Below are 19,088 nucleotides of genomic sequence, written 5' to 3'. Positions count from 1 at the left end.
TCAGATAATGGCTCTAAAGCCCTTCAACAGCAGAGGGCAAGGAGTGGTATCACCACCTCTACTCTGCAAGATAACCCGATTCCTTCAGGTGAAGATCGGAGCCCTTCACTTCCCAGCCAAAGGAAGAAGATGGAGCGTACTCACCGTGATGTACGACGCCCTTCAAGCCGTGGATAATAGGATCCAGTGCGGAATTGTCCCTCGGACTGACCTGCATGGGGAGGAAACACGGTTGGTTAAATCTATCCTGGCATCACCTCCAACAGCCTCAGTTTAATCTTCTAAAGAGAAGGGGGAAATGGATGCAGCTAGCAAGCTGGTTAGGTCTCACGTATAGCACGGTGCTCAGCAAATGCCAGAGATTTATGACACAATAAAATCAAGTGAGGAAGTCTAAATCACAACAAAGAAACTTCTCTGAATACATTATAACAGGAGAGAAATACCACCTCTTTATAGCGAAATCTTAAAAAGCTACAGCTCCGCTTTATTAAAAGCAGATCCTGATGAGCTCAAAAGTCATTCAAAGTCATCAGAGAACGATCTATCATTGACTGAATATTTAGACACCTTCTGGTGATTATGTTTTTCCTTTCTTCTTAGAAAATGTACCAGTTCCTGGCCAGCTCATTCTCCTCTGTGAAGACCCCGGTTCCCCAGCAAAACTTCCACTTTCTACGCACATTTTATGAAGCCCTCAAAGCAGGAGGGCAGGGAAAGGGCAGCTTAAGGAGAGCCTGTTGCTACCTGCACCTTCCTTCTGGGCTTGATGTTTCCCCAAACAAAAACCTCAGTGTCCACGGGCCCACTGGTTCATTCCTTCATATTTAGATACTACTTGGCCTACTATTGCCTTTTCTAGATTAAAATTTTCCCAGAATGCTAGAGTTATAATTTCAGGTACTATCTCCCATGCGTACAGTGAGATATTTACAAATGAAGTGTAACAGTGTATGAGCTTTACAACAATCCTGGAGTGGGGAGCAGCTGGAGAGTGGGGAGACAGAACACTGATTTTCACTCATTTAGGGCCTTGATGATAGGTATGGGGCAGGTCATGATATATCTTTTCTACTTATACATATGTCCTTTTCCTCCCCTAAAAATAAAGAGCTTTTCAAAATCTATTATCTGTGGTTAGCAAAGATTCTGCATTTTTTCCCCTTCAGGGACTGCATTTCCTATTAATCCGCTTCTAACATAATGAAGTTGAGATATTGATGAACCTTTCAACGTGCAGCAAGACCCAATTTGCTGCTTTAAGCTAACTCAGAGAAATCCAGAGCCATCCCTATGTTGAATTTCTAGGAACTACAAAGGACACTTCCTGCTCTGGCAGATGCCCCTACCCCTGGCTGAGCTGCCATTCCTGACTTACTCTCTTGGAGAATAACCCACAATTCACAAAATTCCTTCCTTTATCTGTGCCAGCATCTCCAGGACACAGCAGTGGTTCTAAACTGGGATACCTCTGCCCTCCTAAGGGAATATGTGATTACACCCAAGACATGTCTGGTTGTCACAACTACAGTAGGTGGAGGTGGGGTGAGAGATTCCTGACATCTAGTGGGGAGAGAACAGGACTGCTGCTAAATGCCCCATGGCACTCATACTGTACCTACATGTGAGAGGTCAGCGGAGGAGGGCCTGAGGTAAAGAGAACACGGGGGCTATTATACAGTCTTATGTTTACAGACTAAATCCATAACATAACACAGAAGTTGCTGCTGTATTGTAAACATTACAGATTAAAGAAAAAGAGAGAAAGAAAGAAAGAAAGGAAGGAAGGAAGGAAGGAAGGAAGGAAGGAAGGAAGGAAGGAAGGAAGGAAGGGAGAGAGGGAGCTGAATTGGGGCCTAGAATAGCTAAAATTTTGGAAGTTGGTATAACTTAGCCTCCTAGTTGTCTGACAGGGAGCCCAGACCAGGGCTATACAGTAATTAAAGTATAAAAGTCAACACATGGCAAATATTCATAAGATATACCAAATCAAAAGTATTTTTGAAGAAAGACTATATTTCCATCATATCAAGTAAATGATCAAAAATTTAAAACATAGCCAAAAAAAAAAAACAAACAAACAAACAAAAAAAACACAATGCAAGACTATGTGGCCACATTTCAAAGGCCCGGAATAAAATCCATGCCATGGGGCTGTAAGGAGAGGGATGGTTTGGATGTGTGTCTTCTACCCATGTGCTAAGGCTTTGTCTTAAGGGGGTGTTATAGGGAGCTGGGAAACCTTAGGAGTTACAGACTAGTTGGGAGGTTCTTAGTCACTGGGGGACTAAGGTGTGGACCATGAGACCCTAGGCCCACCCTCCTTCTCTTCAGCTTGCTGAGTGATGAGGTGGAATGTGTAATGCCTCCCTCAGGTCCAAAGTAGGGTGGGCACTCAATCATAGACTAGAAAACACAAAAATGGGTGTCAAAATAAATGTTTTCTAAATCAATTACCTCATGCATTTTATTATGCAGCAAGAGGCTGACACTGAGGTGGGTTCTTAGATTCAGGGTAGTAGGAATGTTCATGCCCCTGAAGTCTGTAAAGAGATGGTGAATTGGCCACCAACTCCTGCCCTCCTTGCCACACTCACCTCCAGAGCTGGAGTTCCCTATTCCTCACCAGGAGTGTGTATCAATTTTCCCTACTTTTGAAATGAAATTTTCCCTACTTTTATTATTTCTGACAAAAAGAATCTGGTGACTGTGACAAAGATGCTCATAAAGCACTGGAACCACAAGGCCACCCCGAGAGAGAAGAACCCAAACTGGCCTGTCCCAGGCTCTAAGGGGCCAGGGAGTGAACATGGGCAACCCCTGCTGATGTCCTGGACTGCCAACCACAGAAAGGTGAGCAAGTTCACTTGAGGCCACGCGGTCTCTGCTGAACACCTGAGCACCACTGAGCTCATCCCGGCAGAGCTGACCAGCCATACTCAGAATCCAGGAATAAAAGATGTGACTGTTGTGTCAATCAACTAGGGTCTTTTTTCTTTCAACAGAGGAAACTGTACATACTGGAGCTTCTGTGAGTGTGTGTGGAGGCTGGGGTCAGAGGTGCAGCTATGTTATCAATAATTTCCTCACTAACACGTGTTGCTGATCCTGCATCCTAAAGGTTTCTGTAGGAGATTTCTTAGCAGACCAATTCAAGATGACTCAACCCTTCAAAATAACGCTAGCTCTCTGCTGCCTATGGCGGAGGCTCTCTGTTTACATTTCATTTACCTGTAGCCAGCTATGATCTGAACAGACCAAATGGAAAACCGCTAGTATTGGGGGGGGGGGAGACAGTGCATGTCTGTGACCCCAGCAGTGAGAAATGGAGCAAAGAGGGTCAGGAGTTCAAGATTACCCTTAGTTATATGAGGAGTTCAAAAGAAGCCTGGGCTATGTGAGATTCTGTCTCAAAAAGCAAGTAAGCAAGAAGGAGGAGAAGGTAAAGGAGGATGCTGAGGAGGAGGAGAAGGAGGAGGAGGAGAAGAAGAGGATCCTTAAAAGATAAACAAATAATCCCTACATTTTTAAATTGAACATTACTCTGAGTCCAGATGAAATCTTCCGATGTCTAGAAGAGAAGGGAGCCCACCGCCCTGTGTGTCCACCTTGAATCAGCTTCCTTCCTGTTGGTCCTTTGCTCTTAATCATCTCAGTTTTCAGATCAGATGTCCCTATTGTACTTATGTTCAAGTAGCCACTATTTTACGAATGAATGGCCCCAAATGCCAGTGATTTCATTGCAGTACGTTGTTAGTTTTTTGTTTTGTTTTGAGACAAGGTCTCATGTGGCCCATGCTGGCCTTTAATTTGCTAAGTGACTGAGGATGGCTTTGAAGTCCTGATCCTCTTGCCTCCGCTTCCCAAGTGCTGAGAAGACAGGTGTGAACCTCCATACCTACTTTCCAATTAGTTATTATTGTTAATTTCTTACTGCGTATGCGAATTAAGTAAATAATCTATCAATTGAAATTTACTGTAGGTATGCATAGATAGAAAACTTGTCATTTATAATATAATAATTATATTATTATATCATGTTAAAATATTATATTAAAATAACAATGTAACTTATCTTGGGTCCAGCATCACCCTTGGATTTCAGCAATTGCTATAGGTCTTGGAATCCACTCCTGGCAGATAAGGGGGATTACTGTAGCGTGAAGCTCCATCCAGTATGAGAAGGCATGTTTTACAGTCAGGGGGCCCTTCAATGCATTTAGTCTTGTCTGATGGTGTGAAGGCTCAAAAGAGGTGTTCCTAATCCTCCATGACTGACACCCACTGATAACATACAAGTGGAAAATAACCAGGCAAACTAATCCAAGCTCAATTTCTGCTCACTTGTGATTACAGCACCTCTGAGTTCAACACTCGGACCTGGGTTCCTCTTAGCTCAAAGGCCTGACCCCAGATTCAAAGCAACCCCACAATTCAAAGTCTCTATACAGTCCCTTGAGCTACCAGTGAGAAGACAGGCAAGGAGAAAAGGAAGAAAATGGAGCTGTTGGGTAGTCAAAGAAACTCCCTAACAATACCGGGCTCATTCTCCAGTCCATGGGCGGAGAATCAAGACCGCATGCTAATAAGAGGATTTGTTCCAGGAAGGCAAAGCCCTCACTGAAATAATCCCTTCCTCCGACTGTTTCAATCAATTTGCCACTTAAACAAAATTGTGGATATCAGCTAAGCAATGCGGGCAGGTTTTCAATGTGACAGCAGTGAACGAGGCTGCTTCAGCAACCTGTGTTTACATTCTGGTTTCCGTTCCAGCTAGAAGAGGCCAAGACGGTGAGAAAATGAAACTCTGAATCAGGCACGAATCCTCACGGCTTCAGGGTTCGGAGAGTGGGGACACGTTCTCAGAAGCTTCTCTGGACACTAACAGAGGAAAGCACAGATGCTGGGGGTCAGCACAGACAGTGTCTACCTGGGTGGGTCCTACTGAATAGCAAGTCACTCTAAACCCTCACAGTTCAATGAACACCCAACAGCAGCCCTCCTACCCCAAGCACCTCTGTGTGCTTGGCTGCACGTAATACCTCTTTGAGTTCAAATTTCAAAAGATCCATGTTTTGCTTGACCTCCACTCAATTTTGTAATGTGCCACTTATTTTAGAGCCACGTGATGAGGTTTCCTGGCTCTTCAAACTTGCTTCCTTCCTCTTTCAGATCAAAGAAGTTGCATGGTAATACAGAGAAGCCAGCTCACAAACGAGCTTTAAAAGGATGGGGGCACACCCCCTTCTCCCCGCACTGTGTGCTTGAATTGAAAAACTTAGCTCCTGTCACTTCCAATTTTGAGCAGCTTTGTAGCATTAGCCACCTTCAAAAGGATGGCTCAGAAACGTGACAGAGGGCTCTGAGGCAACGCCTTCCAGCTGTCTCTAGATGTAGATCCAACACATGGAGGCATTGCCAATATAGGAAACTCATATGGAGTTGGGGACTAGAATCCAACTTTAGGCACAAGCTATTTAAACCACCAAACTTCAAGCGATCCCTCACCACAGAGGCTGGTACCGCTATCGAGTTAGTAGGCAGGTTCTCAGTTGCCTCTATATCTATCTGTACTTATCCACTACAGGATGGGCTGTACTTATTCCCAACTTGCAGCAAGATAAAACAGACAGAACAGGCCCAGCAGACCATGTGTACACATTCATGTAGGCTCCCTTCGCCTTTTCCCAAATCCATTTGGCCCTTGTCTCAGATTCTAGTAATTTTCAGTCGATCAAGTCCTGGCCATCTGGTAGACAGGATAGCCAAGACAACTTCCTTGCCCCAATTCCAACACTGCCAGCTGCTGCGTTACTACCACAAACCTCACATCCAGTCAATAACCAGCCTCTGGGGGGGGGGGAAGAATTATGCTTGCAGAGGATAGAACTACACTATGAACCAGGGCTGCAGGGGAAAAGTGTCAAACAGCAGAGAGTTTGCACGGCCTTCCTGAACCGCAGAAATGATCCATCAAGCCCTGAGGGCTAGCAGATAACTGTGCATTCAGAGACTAACGTACCTGATCAGGAAGAGGGCAAAGGCTTCCCATGAGGTCCAATTTCACATCAGTCTCCTCTCCTTCCATTTCTCTCACCTAAAAGCCGCACAGCAAGGAGACTACTTTCTTTTATTCTGACTGTAACAGCGTGCCTACCTTTCATTGCACTTTGGTATTTCTTGCTGTTGAGAGCTTCCTGGCACAAATCATTCTCATCCTGGCCTCTTCCTCAATACTTTAATTCAGGGAGCCCTTGCCTGCAGCTAAAAGAGCGACTACTTTCTGCTATTAACATTAAACTCTTTGTATGTGTGTTGGGCAGAAGCCAGAAGATGCTGGGTATCATGTCCTATCATTCTTCCCTTTGTTCCCTTGAGATATACAGTGACACTAAACTTGGAGCCAGGATGATGTACTGGTTTGTGTGTGTGTGTGTGTGTGTGTGTGTGTGTGTGTGTTTCTGTTTGGTTAGTTGGTTTGGTTTTATCACCCAAATACTAGTCAGTTGAAAGGCTGACATTTTTTTCTCAACTGAAAAAAAAAATGTCTCTATCAGATTGGCCTGCAGGCAAGTCTGTGGATATTTTCTTGATTACAGATTGATATGGGAAGGACCAGTCCTTATGGTGGTACTATCCCTGGAGAGGTAGTCTTGGACTATATAGGAAAGCAAGCTAATCAAGTCAAGTGGCAGCATTCCTCCATGGCTTCAGCTGCTGTTCCTGCCTCACTTTTGTCGGTGAAGGATTGTGATTAACCTTGTAGGCCAAGTGAACCCTTTCCTCCACCTTTGTTTTGGCCATGGTCTTCATCACAGCACAACAAAAGAAATGTAATAAGACAGATGTTAGTCAGCAAGTCCCAGCAACCCTCTCCCCTCTAGCCTCCAGTGCTGGGGTTATGGGTTTGTATAGCCATGCCTAGATTTTGTTGCTTTCTTCAAGACAGGGGTTCTTTGTATAGCCTTGGCTGTCTGTCCTGGACTTGCTTTGTAGACCAGGCTGGCCTTGAACTCACAGCAATTTGCCTCTGCTGCCCTGAGTGATGGGATTACAGGTGTGCATCACCTCAACTGGCTCCTGCCTAGGTTTTATGTAGACGCTGGCGATTTGAACTCAGGTTCTGCTTATGCAGCAGGCCATCTTACCCACTGGGGCATCTTCTGAGACCCCAGTGTTAAACCCTTGCCAGTAATTTAAGCAATATGTCTACATTCAAGAGGGTGATTCTTCCTCCAAATCAGCCCTTGCTAAGATATTCCAACCACCCTTTCTTTCCTTGGTCTTTTATTCAGGACTCAGAGATGTTATGTTTCTTGGCCACAGCCTAAAGTCTCAGTCTAGGATGCTCAAGTATCTTTCTTCCCTTTTGACATCTCAACACCATCTCCTCTGCAAGCTGTCACTTCTGTAACAGGATTATGAAATGTGGGACCAGAAGTGATGAAGCATTTAGCACTCCGCATCACAGGGAAATCAAGCAGGAAAACAGGAACAGGCTTCAGAAGGAGGCAGGGCACAATGCGGGAAGTTTTAGGGACAGAGTAGAGTGATGCTGTAGGGCTTTTCCTGAAATGTGACTTAAGAGTAGATTCCTGCTCAGAGGGTGGCTTTAAACAGTAAAATCCCAAGATCAATTGCTCAGAATACTTGCAGGCATATGGACTTGAGTTCATGCCCAAGAACCCAGCCAGGCATGGGTGTGTGGGCTTCTAACCTTAGCACTCGGGTGAGCAGGGGCAGGAGAATCAGTGGACTTGCTGGCTAGCAGCCTGCCTTCATGTTCGGTGAGAGGCCCTGCTTTGAGGGAATAACAGAATAATAGACCCAGACATGTAAACCGTCATACAAGTATAGATGCAAGGAACCCAGAACATGTCTGCATACAACACACTCTCCAGAATTAGAGCTTCAGTCTAACCTAACAGTGTCAGCACAGCTTCAGGGTACAGGGAGCCAAGGGGAGGATCTGGCCCTTGGTTATCATCTCACTGCCAGCACGTGAAAGACAGATTTCTAAGACCAGTTGCCATGGGCAGAAAAAAAAAAAAAACTTCCTAATGCTCCACTGAAGGATCAATGCAAAAAAGCAAAACAGTCATAAGTGCTGATAGAATTCAAACTCCTCTCTTTTTAACAGAGCACAGGCCCTGTCATGGTCCAATTACTGATAACTAAGATTCTTAGTGACTACTAGTTAATTCACGAGTTAGTCATCTTCAGAGAAATCTACAGGTCTGCTCAACATCAAATTGTGCCAAGACAGGCTTGATTACTGTCCATAGATGCAGTGTCCTAGGTATCACAGTGCTTGGGTGTGGTGGTCACATCCCTTTCTGTGGCTTTCAGTTCACCTCATATTCAATGCAAAGCCATAGAAGAGGAAGACGGTGTGAGCAGAGTAGGCATTTGGCAGATGGCACCAGCACAAGACCACATAGGCGTCTGTGGCTTTAAATGTGTATTCCAGTAGCTGAAGACACAGCTTCAGAACCACCTGTCCCATCTAGCCTTCTGCAGGGAGAGCAGGCGCTTGGACTAGAAAGCAGAGATGAAATTCCAGACCCATAAAGCCCAACCTACAGTCTTCGGCTACAATGTTCGCTGTCTCAGTCATACCGTCATGACCTTTGAATTAAAAAAGAGAGAAAATGTATGTGATCTGGGGAAGCCTGAGGCAAAAGAGCTATGTATTGCACACTCAATGGCTGGCACGGAAGTTTCTCTGCGCTCTGTGCAGCAGTGCTGAACAGCTCCTACTCTCAGTGGTTCTCCCACCATGTACCGCAAAGCCCCAACAACAGCAGAAGCTTAGGGGAGAAAGCAGGGCCAGCTGTTTCCCTGCATAGCAAGAGACTTCAACCAAAGCATATTAAATGTGAACTCTCACCCTCGCTTTTTCATTCCCTCCAAGCAAAAAGCTGCTCCAGGCACTCCATTTACAAAAGACGCAGGATCCAGAAAGGGCTGTGTAGGGACTGCTGCAAATCCCCACCATGTATGAGCAAGAAAAATACAAGACACAGCTCATACTGGATCAAAGGGTTGTCACACTGATCCTGGTGGAAGGAGGAAATCCTTTTCTAGGAGCAGAGAATGCCACTGCTCGCATTAGAAAGGCAGGAGGAATAGGAAAACAGTTGAGAGATGGCGCGTGTGAAATATTGAAGTGCGGCCTGGGGGAGCTTAGGGGGACCAGCACTTGCCCGTATGTAGAACTCTTTGAGTTTGATGCCTTCAGCAGTGGGTGGGAAAAAAGAGGAAAGTAAATAAAATATTACAATGACATGACTTGGAACTGTGAAGCTTGGCCTGCAAGCTGCATGCAGCCAGAATAGCTATGGATGTGGTCTGAAATACAATTGCAAACAACACATTATTGGCTTTTTGTTGACATCTTTTAAATGTTGTGGTGTGTATTTGGGGTATGCCTGTTCTATAATGGTATGTGTGCTATCTGCACCTGTTTGAGTGTGTATGAGGTAAAGGTGTGAGTGTGTGAGTGTGTATGTGTAGGCCACTGGTGACTTCCTCTATCCTCCATCGTTCTTCACCTTATTCCCCTCATAGTCTCTGGCTGAACCTGGAGCTTACCGTTTTTCAAGGCCAGTGTTCAGGAAGCCTCAGAGATCTTCCTGTTTCCATTCTCACAGTACACAGGTTAAAGGCAAACACAGCTATGGTTGGCTTTTTGTGAGGCTTCCGGGCATCTGCACTCTGGTCCTCCAAGCCCTCTTATCCACTGGGCCATCTCTCTAAGCTTGTGATTGTCTTTTTTTGTTTTTAAACCCCATGTAAAATCCCAAGTATGAACTTTGCAGATGACAGTGCTGTATTCCAATGTCAAAAGGTTAGTTGTATGAAGAGGTGACAGGTAAATGAACAGAGCTCTTGATATACTTACACATACCTCACTCTCACTCATTCAGTGAATAAACTGAACAGCCATGGCAGGCTGGGCTGGGATGACTTTGGAAAGACCTTCAGTAACCCCAGTTCCAGGTACCTTGGGCCTTAGAGTGGCTTACTCTGATGCATGGCATGAGGTAAAGCCGTGTGTGGTTATAAGTGGTCCTAACCTCCATCTGATGGCTGTCATCGGTGCTTTCTTAATAGTCATGCTGGAGAAGCCCATGTTACAAGGAAGCACACGTAACGTTGGCCACTGGCTAAGGGAGGAGTGAAGTTCTCTTGAAGGTGTGACCTCGGTCAACAACCTGAGCAATCTTAGAAGTAGACCATTTCCAAAGTGGAGTTTCAGATGAACCCTAGGCTGTCAACCGGACAGGTGAGACATCTTGACTCAGAGGACCCAGAACCTTCACAATGGCTGTGTGTGCTAAGTAGGATATGGTACTGAACAAATTCTGGCACTCTGCTCATGTAGCTGACAATCCAGTTCTGTTTGGAAGACTACGAGAGGGACTGTATTCTCACGCTGCCATCTCCCTTACACTGTGACGCCAGTTTGCTGAAAGGACTTGGTAGTTTCTATCCTTCTGGCTTAGCTCTTGCCCCTCTGCAGACCTCAGCTGCTAGCACTGAGGATCTAGCAATGCAGTTGTAAGTCAGGTTCAAGTCAAGAAAGTGGAGCAGCAATAATGAAAAAGGTCGGCATACAGAGCAATTAACCATCAATAATCAATTCTGAGACAAAGCTATTTCAGGAGCTTTTATGTTTAACCAAATATAGGAAAGCAGTAAACTGAAGGATGGAATCTGTGGCAATCATCAATGAAAGGTGTCCCTGGGCGCAGTACAGGGCAGTGCGGCAGCGGGAGCAGCTGTTCAGAACCGCAACAACCAAGTGCAGCTCATTATACAGCACAGCGCTCTTTCACAGAGGGTATTTCTGCTCCAGCCTCCTTTCGGGACTGAATGATTGCTCCATTAATGCAGTCTCTGAAGATGGATGAAGTATCAATTCACTCTCCTGAGCAATACCTCATAGGCCACCCCCTATTTCAGACAGCTCTCCCACATAACAGGCCTGCTGCCCACCACTGTCAGAGAGACACAGGCTCCCTGCTGCCGTCCTCTGAAATAAACCTGTTCACTTGTCTACACGGCACACTTCATTCACAAACACTGACAACTGCATCCGGGCCACCATTAAATCTATCTCAGCACCTGATTTAAAAGCCTCAGTTAAGCAATGCTTTGGACATTACAATTGGACTGTTTAAGTGGGTAACCTTATCTACATCCACTAATTAGAAGAATTCCTGCCTCGTAAGTGTCAATGAGCCCAGCCCTGTCTCAGAGAGGACTTGGATGAATGTGAGCGGAGCACTTCAGCTTCGTATTTAAAGTGTACCTGAGTTCAGCAGAGGATAAAATTAAATTGCAACAAGGAAAGACAGAATCTTTCCCAGCAGGCTTTGATTGATAGAATGTGCCATTTGTAGCAGAACGGAATAGAAAACCAGAAAGTTTGTTCCCAGCTATCACTGCCTCACTGGGGCAACTTTCTCTCCTTTGAGAAAATAATGTGACTTTCTCCACAGAGCATAAAGTCGCTCGCTCGGGCACCAGGACTCCAGCACTGTAGATCAACCATTAGTTCCACTGGAGGGGGCGGGGCTCTCCGAGGGGAAAAGAGAATCATTGACAAGAGTCTAGGAAGCAGCAGTGGCTTAGGACAAAGAGGTGGCTTTCCTATGTTCAATGCAGCGAAGCCATTAAAACAGCTAGCTGGGTCTATAAGACTAGTTGGGGGTTAAGTGTAGAGAATTCTTAATTTATTTTATGTGCATCTGTGTGTTTTTGTACATGTGTGTGTTGGCATGCATCTGTGCATGCCAGGGAGATATCAAGTGTCTTCCTCAATCATGGTCTACCTTAGTTTTTGAGGCAAGGTCTCGTGCTGAATCCAGTGCTTGCTACTGGCTAGACTAGGTGGGTTGTCAGCAAGCCCCAGGGACCTTTCTGTCTTTGCCTCAGCACGGTGTCTACCGAGAGCACCATCACACTTGGCTTTTGACATGGGTGCTGTGGGTCTGAGCCCAGGTCCTTAAACTTGCAATGACAAGCACTGGATGACCCATCTCCCACACCCAGGTTGGTAGGTAAAAATTCTGGGTTTGCTCTCTCGATAACCTTAAGCCTGAATCACGGAAAGGGTTCTCATGCACACCCTCTACTAAAATCATTCTTTCTCAGCCCAGGACTATCAGTAGGATGAACATACCAACGACAAACTACTGTACTGGCCTGGAACTGCAGCTAGGGTCCTGGAGTACTCTCATTCCTGTAGCCTGCAATCAGTCTTGACAGCTATCTTGCTAATTCGTATGATCCCTTTCTCTAAGTAATGTTCTTTTGCTACTCTTGAAAATCTGTGTGGACACTTATTTTCAATTCTTTGGCTAATGGCAAAAGAACCCCAATACCCATAACACTAAGAGGGGAGCAGAAGCAAAACGCAAACAAAACCCCAAATCTGAAAGAGAAGATTGTATAGACCTCCTACTCCCCTGCTCCTCAGTGCTGGAGACTGAGTCTGGTATATAGGCTGTCTGGAAGGCCAGAGGCAGTGGAAAGGACCTTGAACTTCTGAACCTCCTGCCTGTATAGGCTACTGTAACTGTTTATGCAGTGCCGGGGATTGAACCCAGGGCCTTCTGCATGCTTGGCAAGCATTCTACCAACTGAGCCACATCCACAGACCACAAAAGGGAGATTTTTCTGCTTATCACAAGGCTTTTCTGTTCCTTTTTTCCCCCTTCACAATTTATTCATTGTATATTCTGTTTGAAGTCCCCTCCCTCAACTCCCCCAGTCCCACCCTGCCTCCCTCTTCCCTTCATCCCATTCCTGTAGTCCACTGAAAGGGGGAGTTCTCCACTACTGCCATCTGCCTATAGTTTGTTAAGTCTCATCAGGACTACTTGGATCCTCTTCCTCTGTGGCCTGGCAAGGCTGCATCATCAGGGGTGAGTGATCAGAGAACAGTCAACTGAGTTCATGATAGAGGCAGGCCCTGCTCCCCTCACTCAGAGATCCACATGGAGACTGAGCTGCCAAATGGCCACATCTGTGCAGGGGTCCAGGTTCTCTTCAGGCATGGTCCTCCATTGCTGCATCAGTCTGCAGGACCCACTGGGCTCAGATCTTTTAGTTTTGTTGGTCTCCTTGTGGAGCTCCTCTCCCCTCCATGTCTCTCTATCCCCACCCCTCTCTTCCTCCATAAGACTCCCTGCGCTCTGCCCAAAGTTTGACCCTGAGTCTCAGTATCTGTTTCAACACCCTGTTGGGTGGATCCTTTCAGAGAACTTTCTATAGTAGACTCCCATCCTGTTTCCTCTCTTCCACCGCTTCTGGTGTCTATCCTGTTTGCCATTCTGAATGAGATTTAAGCATCCTCCCTTGGGTCCTCCTTACTGTTTAGCTTCTTTAGGCATATAGGTGGCTATCCTAAATTATATGGCTAATATCTGCTTATTAGTGAGTGTAAACTCAAGAAGTTAGACATCAACAAACCAAATAATCCAATTAAAAATAGAGTACAGGGCTAAGCGGATAATTCTCAACAGAGAACTAGCAAATGGCAGATAAACACTTAAAGAAATGCTCATCATCCTTAATCATCAGGGAGATGCAAATCAGTCTATTTTATACCTATCAGAATGGCTAAGATCAAAAACTCCAGTGACAACACATGTTGGAGATAATGTAGAGAAAGGGGAACTCTCCTCCATTGCTGGTGGGAATGCAAACTTGTACAACCACTTTGGAAATCAATCTGGCGTTTTCTCAGAAAACTGGGAATAGCACTACCTCAAGATCCAGCTATATATACAAGTCCTGGGCATGTACCCAAAAAATGTCCCACCATTCAATTAGGACATTTGCTCAACTATGTTCACAGCAGCTTTATTTGTAATAGCCAGAATCTGGAAACAACCTAGATGTCCCTCAATGGAGGAATGGATACAGAAATTGTGGTACATTTACACAATGGAATATTACTCAGCTATTAAAAACAAGGCAATCATGAAATCTGCAGGCAAATGGTGGGAACTAGAAGAGATCATCCTGCATGAGGTAACCCAGAAAGAGAAAGACAGGCAAGGTTTACATTCACTAACAGGATTTAACAACCTGTTAGTTGTTAGTTACCAACAGTGATATAAATACTGACAGATGCAGCATTAGCAGATCAGCCAGACTGAATTTGTTTGATTTTATGATGTCCTGCATTAGGATTCCCAGGGCTTCCCCACTTGAAAACTTCTTTGAGGAATGACTGATGGATGGTCATTCCGGAGGGTTTGACTAGCACACAAGGAGTCTCTACAACATGACACAGAAACTGCCCAAGTCACAGTACCCTGTTCCTAGTCATAAGTATCACGTGAACATCTCCAAGGCCTGAGACAGCTTTTCATGGTAGTGGTGTTCACTGCCAAGTGATCTGGAGCAGCTGCGCAGTGAATGGAGAGAATTCACCGCGTGATGTTCGCAAAGACACTATAGAGAATTCACCCCGCTGAGACAGATGCTCACCAGCCCGGGATAACTCGAACTAGGTTATCGTTATTTTGGAGGTAACCTCTGGAAAACACAGCATTGTTTTCTTGACTTCTCACACAAAATTAAGGATCTGCAAGGGCTTCTTGAGTAATCTTTGGATGACCAGGTTCTAAATAAAACAAAAAGTCTTGGGTGTGGGCTCCCATGGTGGGTGTCCCAGCAGGTATGAGCATTTCCAACCCTGGCAGTACTCATGAACTGAGTGTGCTGGATTCAGTAACAGATAAAACCGATCTGCTGAACCTGAAAAATTATTTTAAAGTAATTGTCTATGTGATTCTCAAAGGTTTTCAGGTAAATGAGCGCATTTAAGTGGGATGGCAATATGAAGTTTTATTAAGTCAAAATTCAAATACACAATGGCCCTTCGTTTATACCAAGTGTGGAGGCACGCACCTTTGATCCCAGCACTCAGGAGGCAGAAGCACTTAAAATTAGTGCTGCAGAGAATCCCATCACAAAGAAACTCTGTGGTTATTATTTACCAAGTGATGTGCATTGCAGGTGGAAATGCTCTCCCTATGGCAGAAAGGGCCACCAGAGAGGTTTATGGAAGAGCTTTCAACAGCAAAGAAATATGAGCAGGATGGAAGAAGAGAGGTAGCTTGGTGGTGATGTTCAACTTCAACCTTGCCCCAAGGAACCAAAGGGCACATGGCCAGTACCAGTAGAGATTCTCACTTGCCTCATTACCGCAGGAGCTGGAAGAGCATCACAGTCAAGGATAAGGACTTGAGCTGGGCTGGACAAACCACTTAACCTCCTCAAGATTTAATTCCCTTAACCTGGAAATGTACCATCAACAATAAACCCGTAATGGCTGTCTCAAGAATTGATACAATAATCCATATTTTAGAATAAGCCCCTCATGACGCTGGTTGTTACTGTAATTGGCAAAGTTGCTTACAATATACAGAAAACTTGACTGGCTCAGTCAGACAGATTATCAGACTAAGTGCCACCTTCCTCTGGTACTGAGGAGTCAATTCAATGACCTACACAGGCTTGGGCTCTACCCTGAGGATCTATACCAGCTCAGGAGCTTATTTTGAACAACCATTTCACTTACACTTTCTCCAATCATTAGAAACTGCCCTAGGTCAATCAGTGCTTTCCATATACACTCTTGTATCTAATTAATTCTAAACAGTAAACAGAAATTAACAGTGGTCTTGGGTTTAGCTCCCAGAGAGCAAGCATGAGTCTCTGGTCTTTCCTCTTGTAAGTCATTTCAGAGGTGCTTGCCTGCTTTTATCTCCACCTCCTGGTAACTTGTTGATGCACAGTAGAGATCACAAATTAGTTGAGAGTCTGTACCGGAGATACTCTTTAATCTCCCCCAAATGGGGGCATTTTCTGCAGGAGATTTTTAGCCATATGCATTCATGTCAAGAGGTAAGTCATGAGGAAGGTTATCTATGAATTTTAGACTCTCTATATATGCATCTCTAGTGGAACCTGAGGGAGATTAAACTACTGTCTGCTTGATAGTCAGGGCATGAGGGTTGAGAATAATCAGCTGGTAGAATACTATGAGAAGAGACTAACACAATGACAGCCTGAAAAATCTGTATTTTATGGATTCCTTGGAAATCTATTATACAAGCTCTGCCTCTGCCTCTGTACAATTAAAGTATTCAGCCGAATCCCATGTTAGCAAGGCTGTGGCCCTGTTAACAGTCCCAGAATATAAATTACCATAGGTAATTTGAGTTTGAAAAATCACTTTAAAAATTAACTTTCCAGAGGTCAGCATTCCTTATTCTGCTCTGACTTTTTGGTCGTTTGCACAGGGAAAGTCTGTGAAGGATGCTGTCTGTAACAGATGGAAGTGAGGAAAAGGTGATGTGGTCACAGCCCAAGAACCTGTGAGCAACAACACCCACCTACCTCCTCCAGGACTTAAAAAACTTCTCGCACACACGACCAAGTGGGTGCGAGCATTCTTGATTAGTGTACTGTAATATGTACTGGGTATTTTTAGAATCAAAACTCAGTGTTCTGATTGAAATCTACTTCTAAGAACTAATACAAAGGGGGGAAAACTTTGAAATCGAATAAGGGGACAAACATAATGGAGTACTTCTGTTTATTATAGGAAGAAAGAAAAAGAAACAACTAAAAGCCCATGGATTGCCTCTGACTTAAACAAGTAATGATAATAGCATTTAGAGTAACACCATCAAGAGGCTAAAAAGGATAAGGAAAATGGCACATGCTAACACTCAGACATGGCCATGTCACACTGCTCAGGTCAAAACTACTTTAGAATTCAGCTTCACCCTACTTAGGTACCACAGGTTCATAAATATGCTTTAAAATGCCTGACTGAAGAAAGATCAAATATAGATAGTCCCTCTTTATGGCAGGATTGAGGAATTCCAATTTTTTTTCCTTAAAAGACTTTCATATTGCCTGAAATGTCTACAAACACAATTATCGTTTGTGTGTTTGAGTAGGTAGATGCAGGTGTTCCAGAGATTAACCGGAGGAGTTATTAACCAGCTGCCACCCACCCTGGCTATTTACTTGTTTACTTTGTAGACAGGATCTCTACATGGCCCTGGCTGTCCTAAGCTTATTATGCAGATCAGGCCAGCTGAAAACTCATAGAGACGCCCACCTGCCCTTGCCTTCAGAGCACTAGGATTAAAGGTGTGAGCTACCACGCCTAGACCCACCTTTAGTTTTGAGACAGGGCTTCTTCTCCCTTCACATGAAAATGGCCAATTTAACTAGTCTAGATAACTGTAAGCCCCAGGGGTTCCCCTATTTCCGACACCCAAGACCACGGGTGATAAATGTGTGCCCCTATGCTTAGTATTTCTTTTTTTTTAACATGAGGATTACAAGGATTAAGCCATAGTCTGTTTCATTGCTTTCGTGGCAAGTCCTTTGCCAACTAAGCCCTTGCCCAAGACTGGTTGTTTTTAGAGATGCAATAAAAAAGTAATCTGCATTTTGAAAAACATATTGTATTAAAATGTTGGTATTAAAATTATTTGGGGACTGGAGAGATGGGTCAGTGGGCCAATGAACGAGCTTGCTGTTCATCATGAGAACCAGAGTTTGGATCCTAGCACCTATATCACGCTGCTCAGAGGTGTCTATACCTCAGCTCAAAGAGATCTGATATGTTTCTGGTCTCCACATACACTCAGACATAGACAAAGAGACAGATACACATACACACAGAGAGAGACACAAATAAACCTGAGGAAAAGAATATCAATGTTAAAACTTTCATATGTGAATGCTGATAGTTACACGAATATCAAATTTGATAGCATATTTTAATACTTCGGCGTATTTGGCAAATGTGTATTATGGTAGTTAGTTTTAATTGTCAACTCAGTATCTTGAGGAATTTTCTACATCATCTTGACCTGTCAGCGTGTTTATAGGTTAATTATCTTGATTGTTAGCTACCGTAGAAAGGCCTGCCCATTGCAGACAAGCTCTTATGAGCCCTGGGCAGAAGGAGACAAGGTGGATGAGCAGTAAGCAAAGATGAGTATAGTCTTTCTTTGGTCTTGACTATGGATGCAATGTGACTAGCTGTTTGAGCTCCTGCCTTGACTTCCTCCAAATGATAAACTGGAATACAGAACTGTCAGTTTTCCTCCTTTATGTTGTTTCTTATCAGGGTACTTATCACAGCAACAGAAATGACACTGGAATGGACACTGGTACTGAGAGTGGGGTATTGCTGTGTAGACATGACCATGTGACTTTTATGGCTTCAATTGTTTTTGGGGGGAGGACTGTCAAGACTTTGGAAGTCTAGGCTGGACATTGAAGACAGCAGTAAGAGAATAACGAGCCTTTCCTTGTGGTAGCTTAGAAGACTGGAATGCTCAAAGTAATAGTGACAGTGGAGGCCCAGATCATGTTTCAGAAGGGAATGAGAACCTTGTTGTTAACTGGGGTATTTGTGTGCTATTCAGCTGCTTTTTGGGCAAGAATGTATGTGTTCTGACCATACAAGGGCTGCAAAGCCTCTGTGATTGTCAGAGATCAGCACCACCGGAGTCAAATCTTCTAGGCTACACTGACAAAATCAGAACATGTTTCCTTGGGATCAACACACAGAAGCTCCAATCCAGGGGAGCCAGGCCACATCCAGAGCTGAATTTGGCAATGTAAGCAGCATCAGTGTAGTACTGATGTTGAAGGCATGCAATATGTAAGACAAGTGAGTCATGGAAGTGACCTGCCTGGGAGTCCCTGTAGAGCTGTCTTGAGAAGTTACTGGCAGGAATAAAACCTCATTTCAATGAAGTTCCTGGGATATTAGAGATGTTAGGGACACTGAATGTCCAGCCAGAAAAGAGCTTTGGGTGCGGAGCTTGTCTATGCCTACAAGAGAAGCTGTGTTTGCTGCTGACAGCCGAGCTGAAGCCAAGGAAGGGCTTGCAAGCCCTTTGCAGCCCAGAAGATGACAAGCATTATGGATGAGACAATGAGCTACACTGATTCAGACTGCTACATCTGCCTGTCCCTTATGCATGCTTACTGTATGCGTAGTATTACATGTTAGAATGAAAAAGTAT

General features: G+C 44.5%; 1 protein-coding gene across 2 annotated transcripts in view; it reads right to left on the bottom strand.

The window, feature by feature from the left end:
- Ptprg (protein tyrosine phosphatase receptor type G) overlaps window positions 1-19,088 on the bottom strand; it is a 684,542-nt gene that overhangs the window by 147,654 nt on the left and 517,800 nt on the right. For both annotated transcript variants that reach the window (XM_060390946.1, XM_060390947.1), the window contains exon 6: window positions 145-211. In XM_060390946.1, coding sequence (XP_060246929.1) covers window positions 145-211 — 67 coding nt within the window. The remainder of the gene's footprint in view (window positions 1-144; window positions 212-19,088) is intronic.

This window comes from Meriones unguiculatus, chromosome 9, assembly GCF_030254825.1.
Source record: "Meriones unguiculatus strain TT.TT164.6M chromosome 9, Bangor_MerUng_6.1, whole genome shotgun sequence".
Lineage (NCBI taxonomy): Eukaryota > Metazoa > Chordata > Mammalia > Rodentia > Muridae > Meriones > Meriones unguiculatus.
The sequence above is the reverse complement of the archived record's forward strand: the minus strand, read 5'-3'. Positions and strand labels throughout refer to the sequence as shown.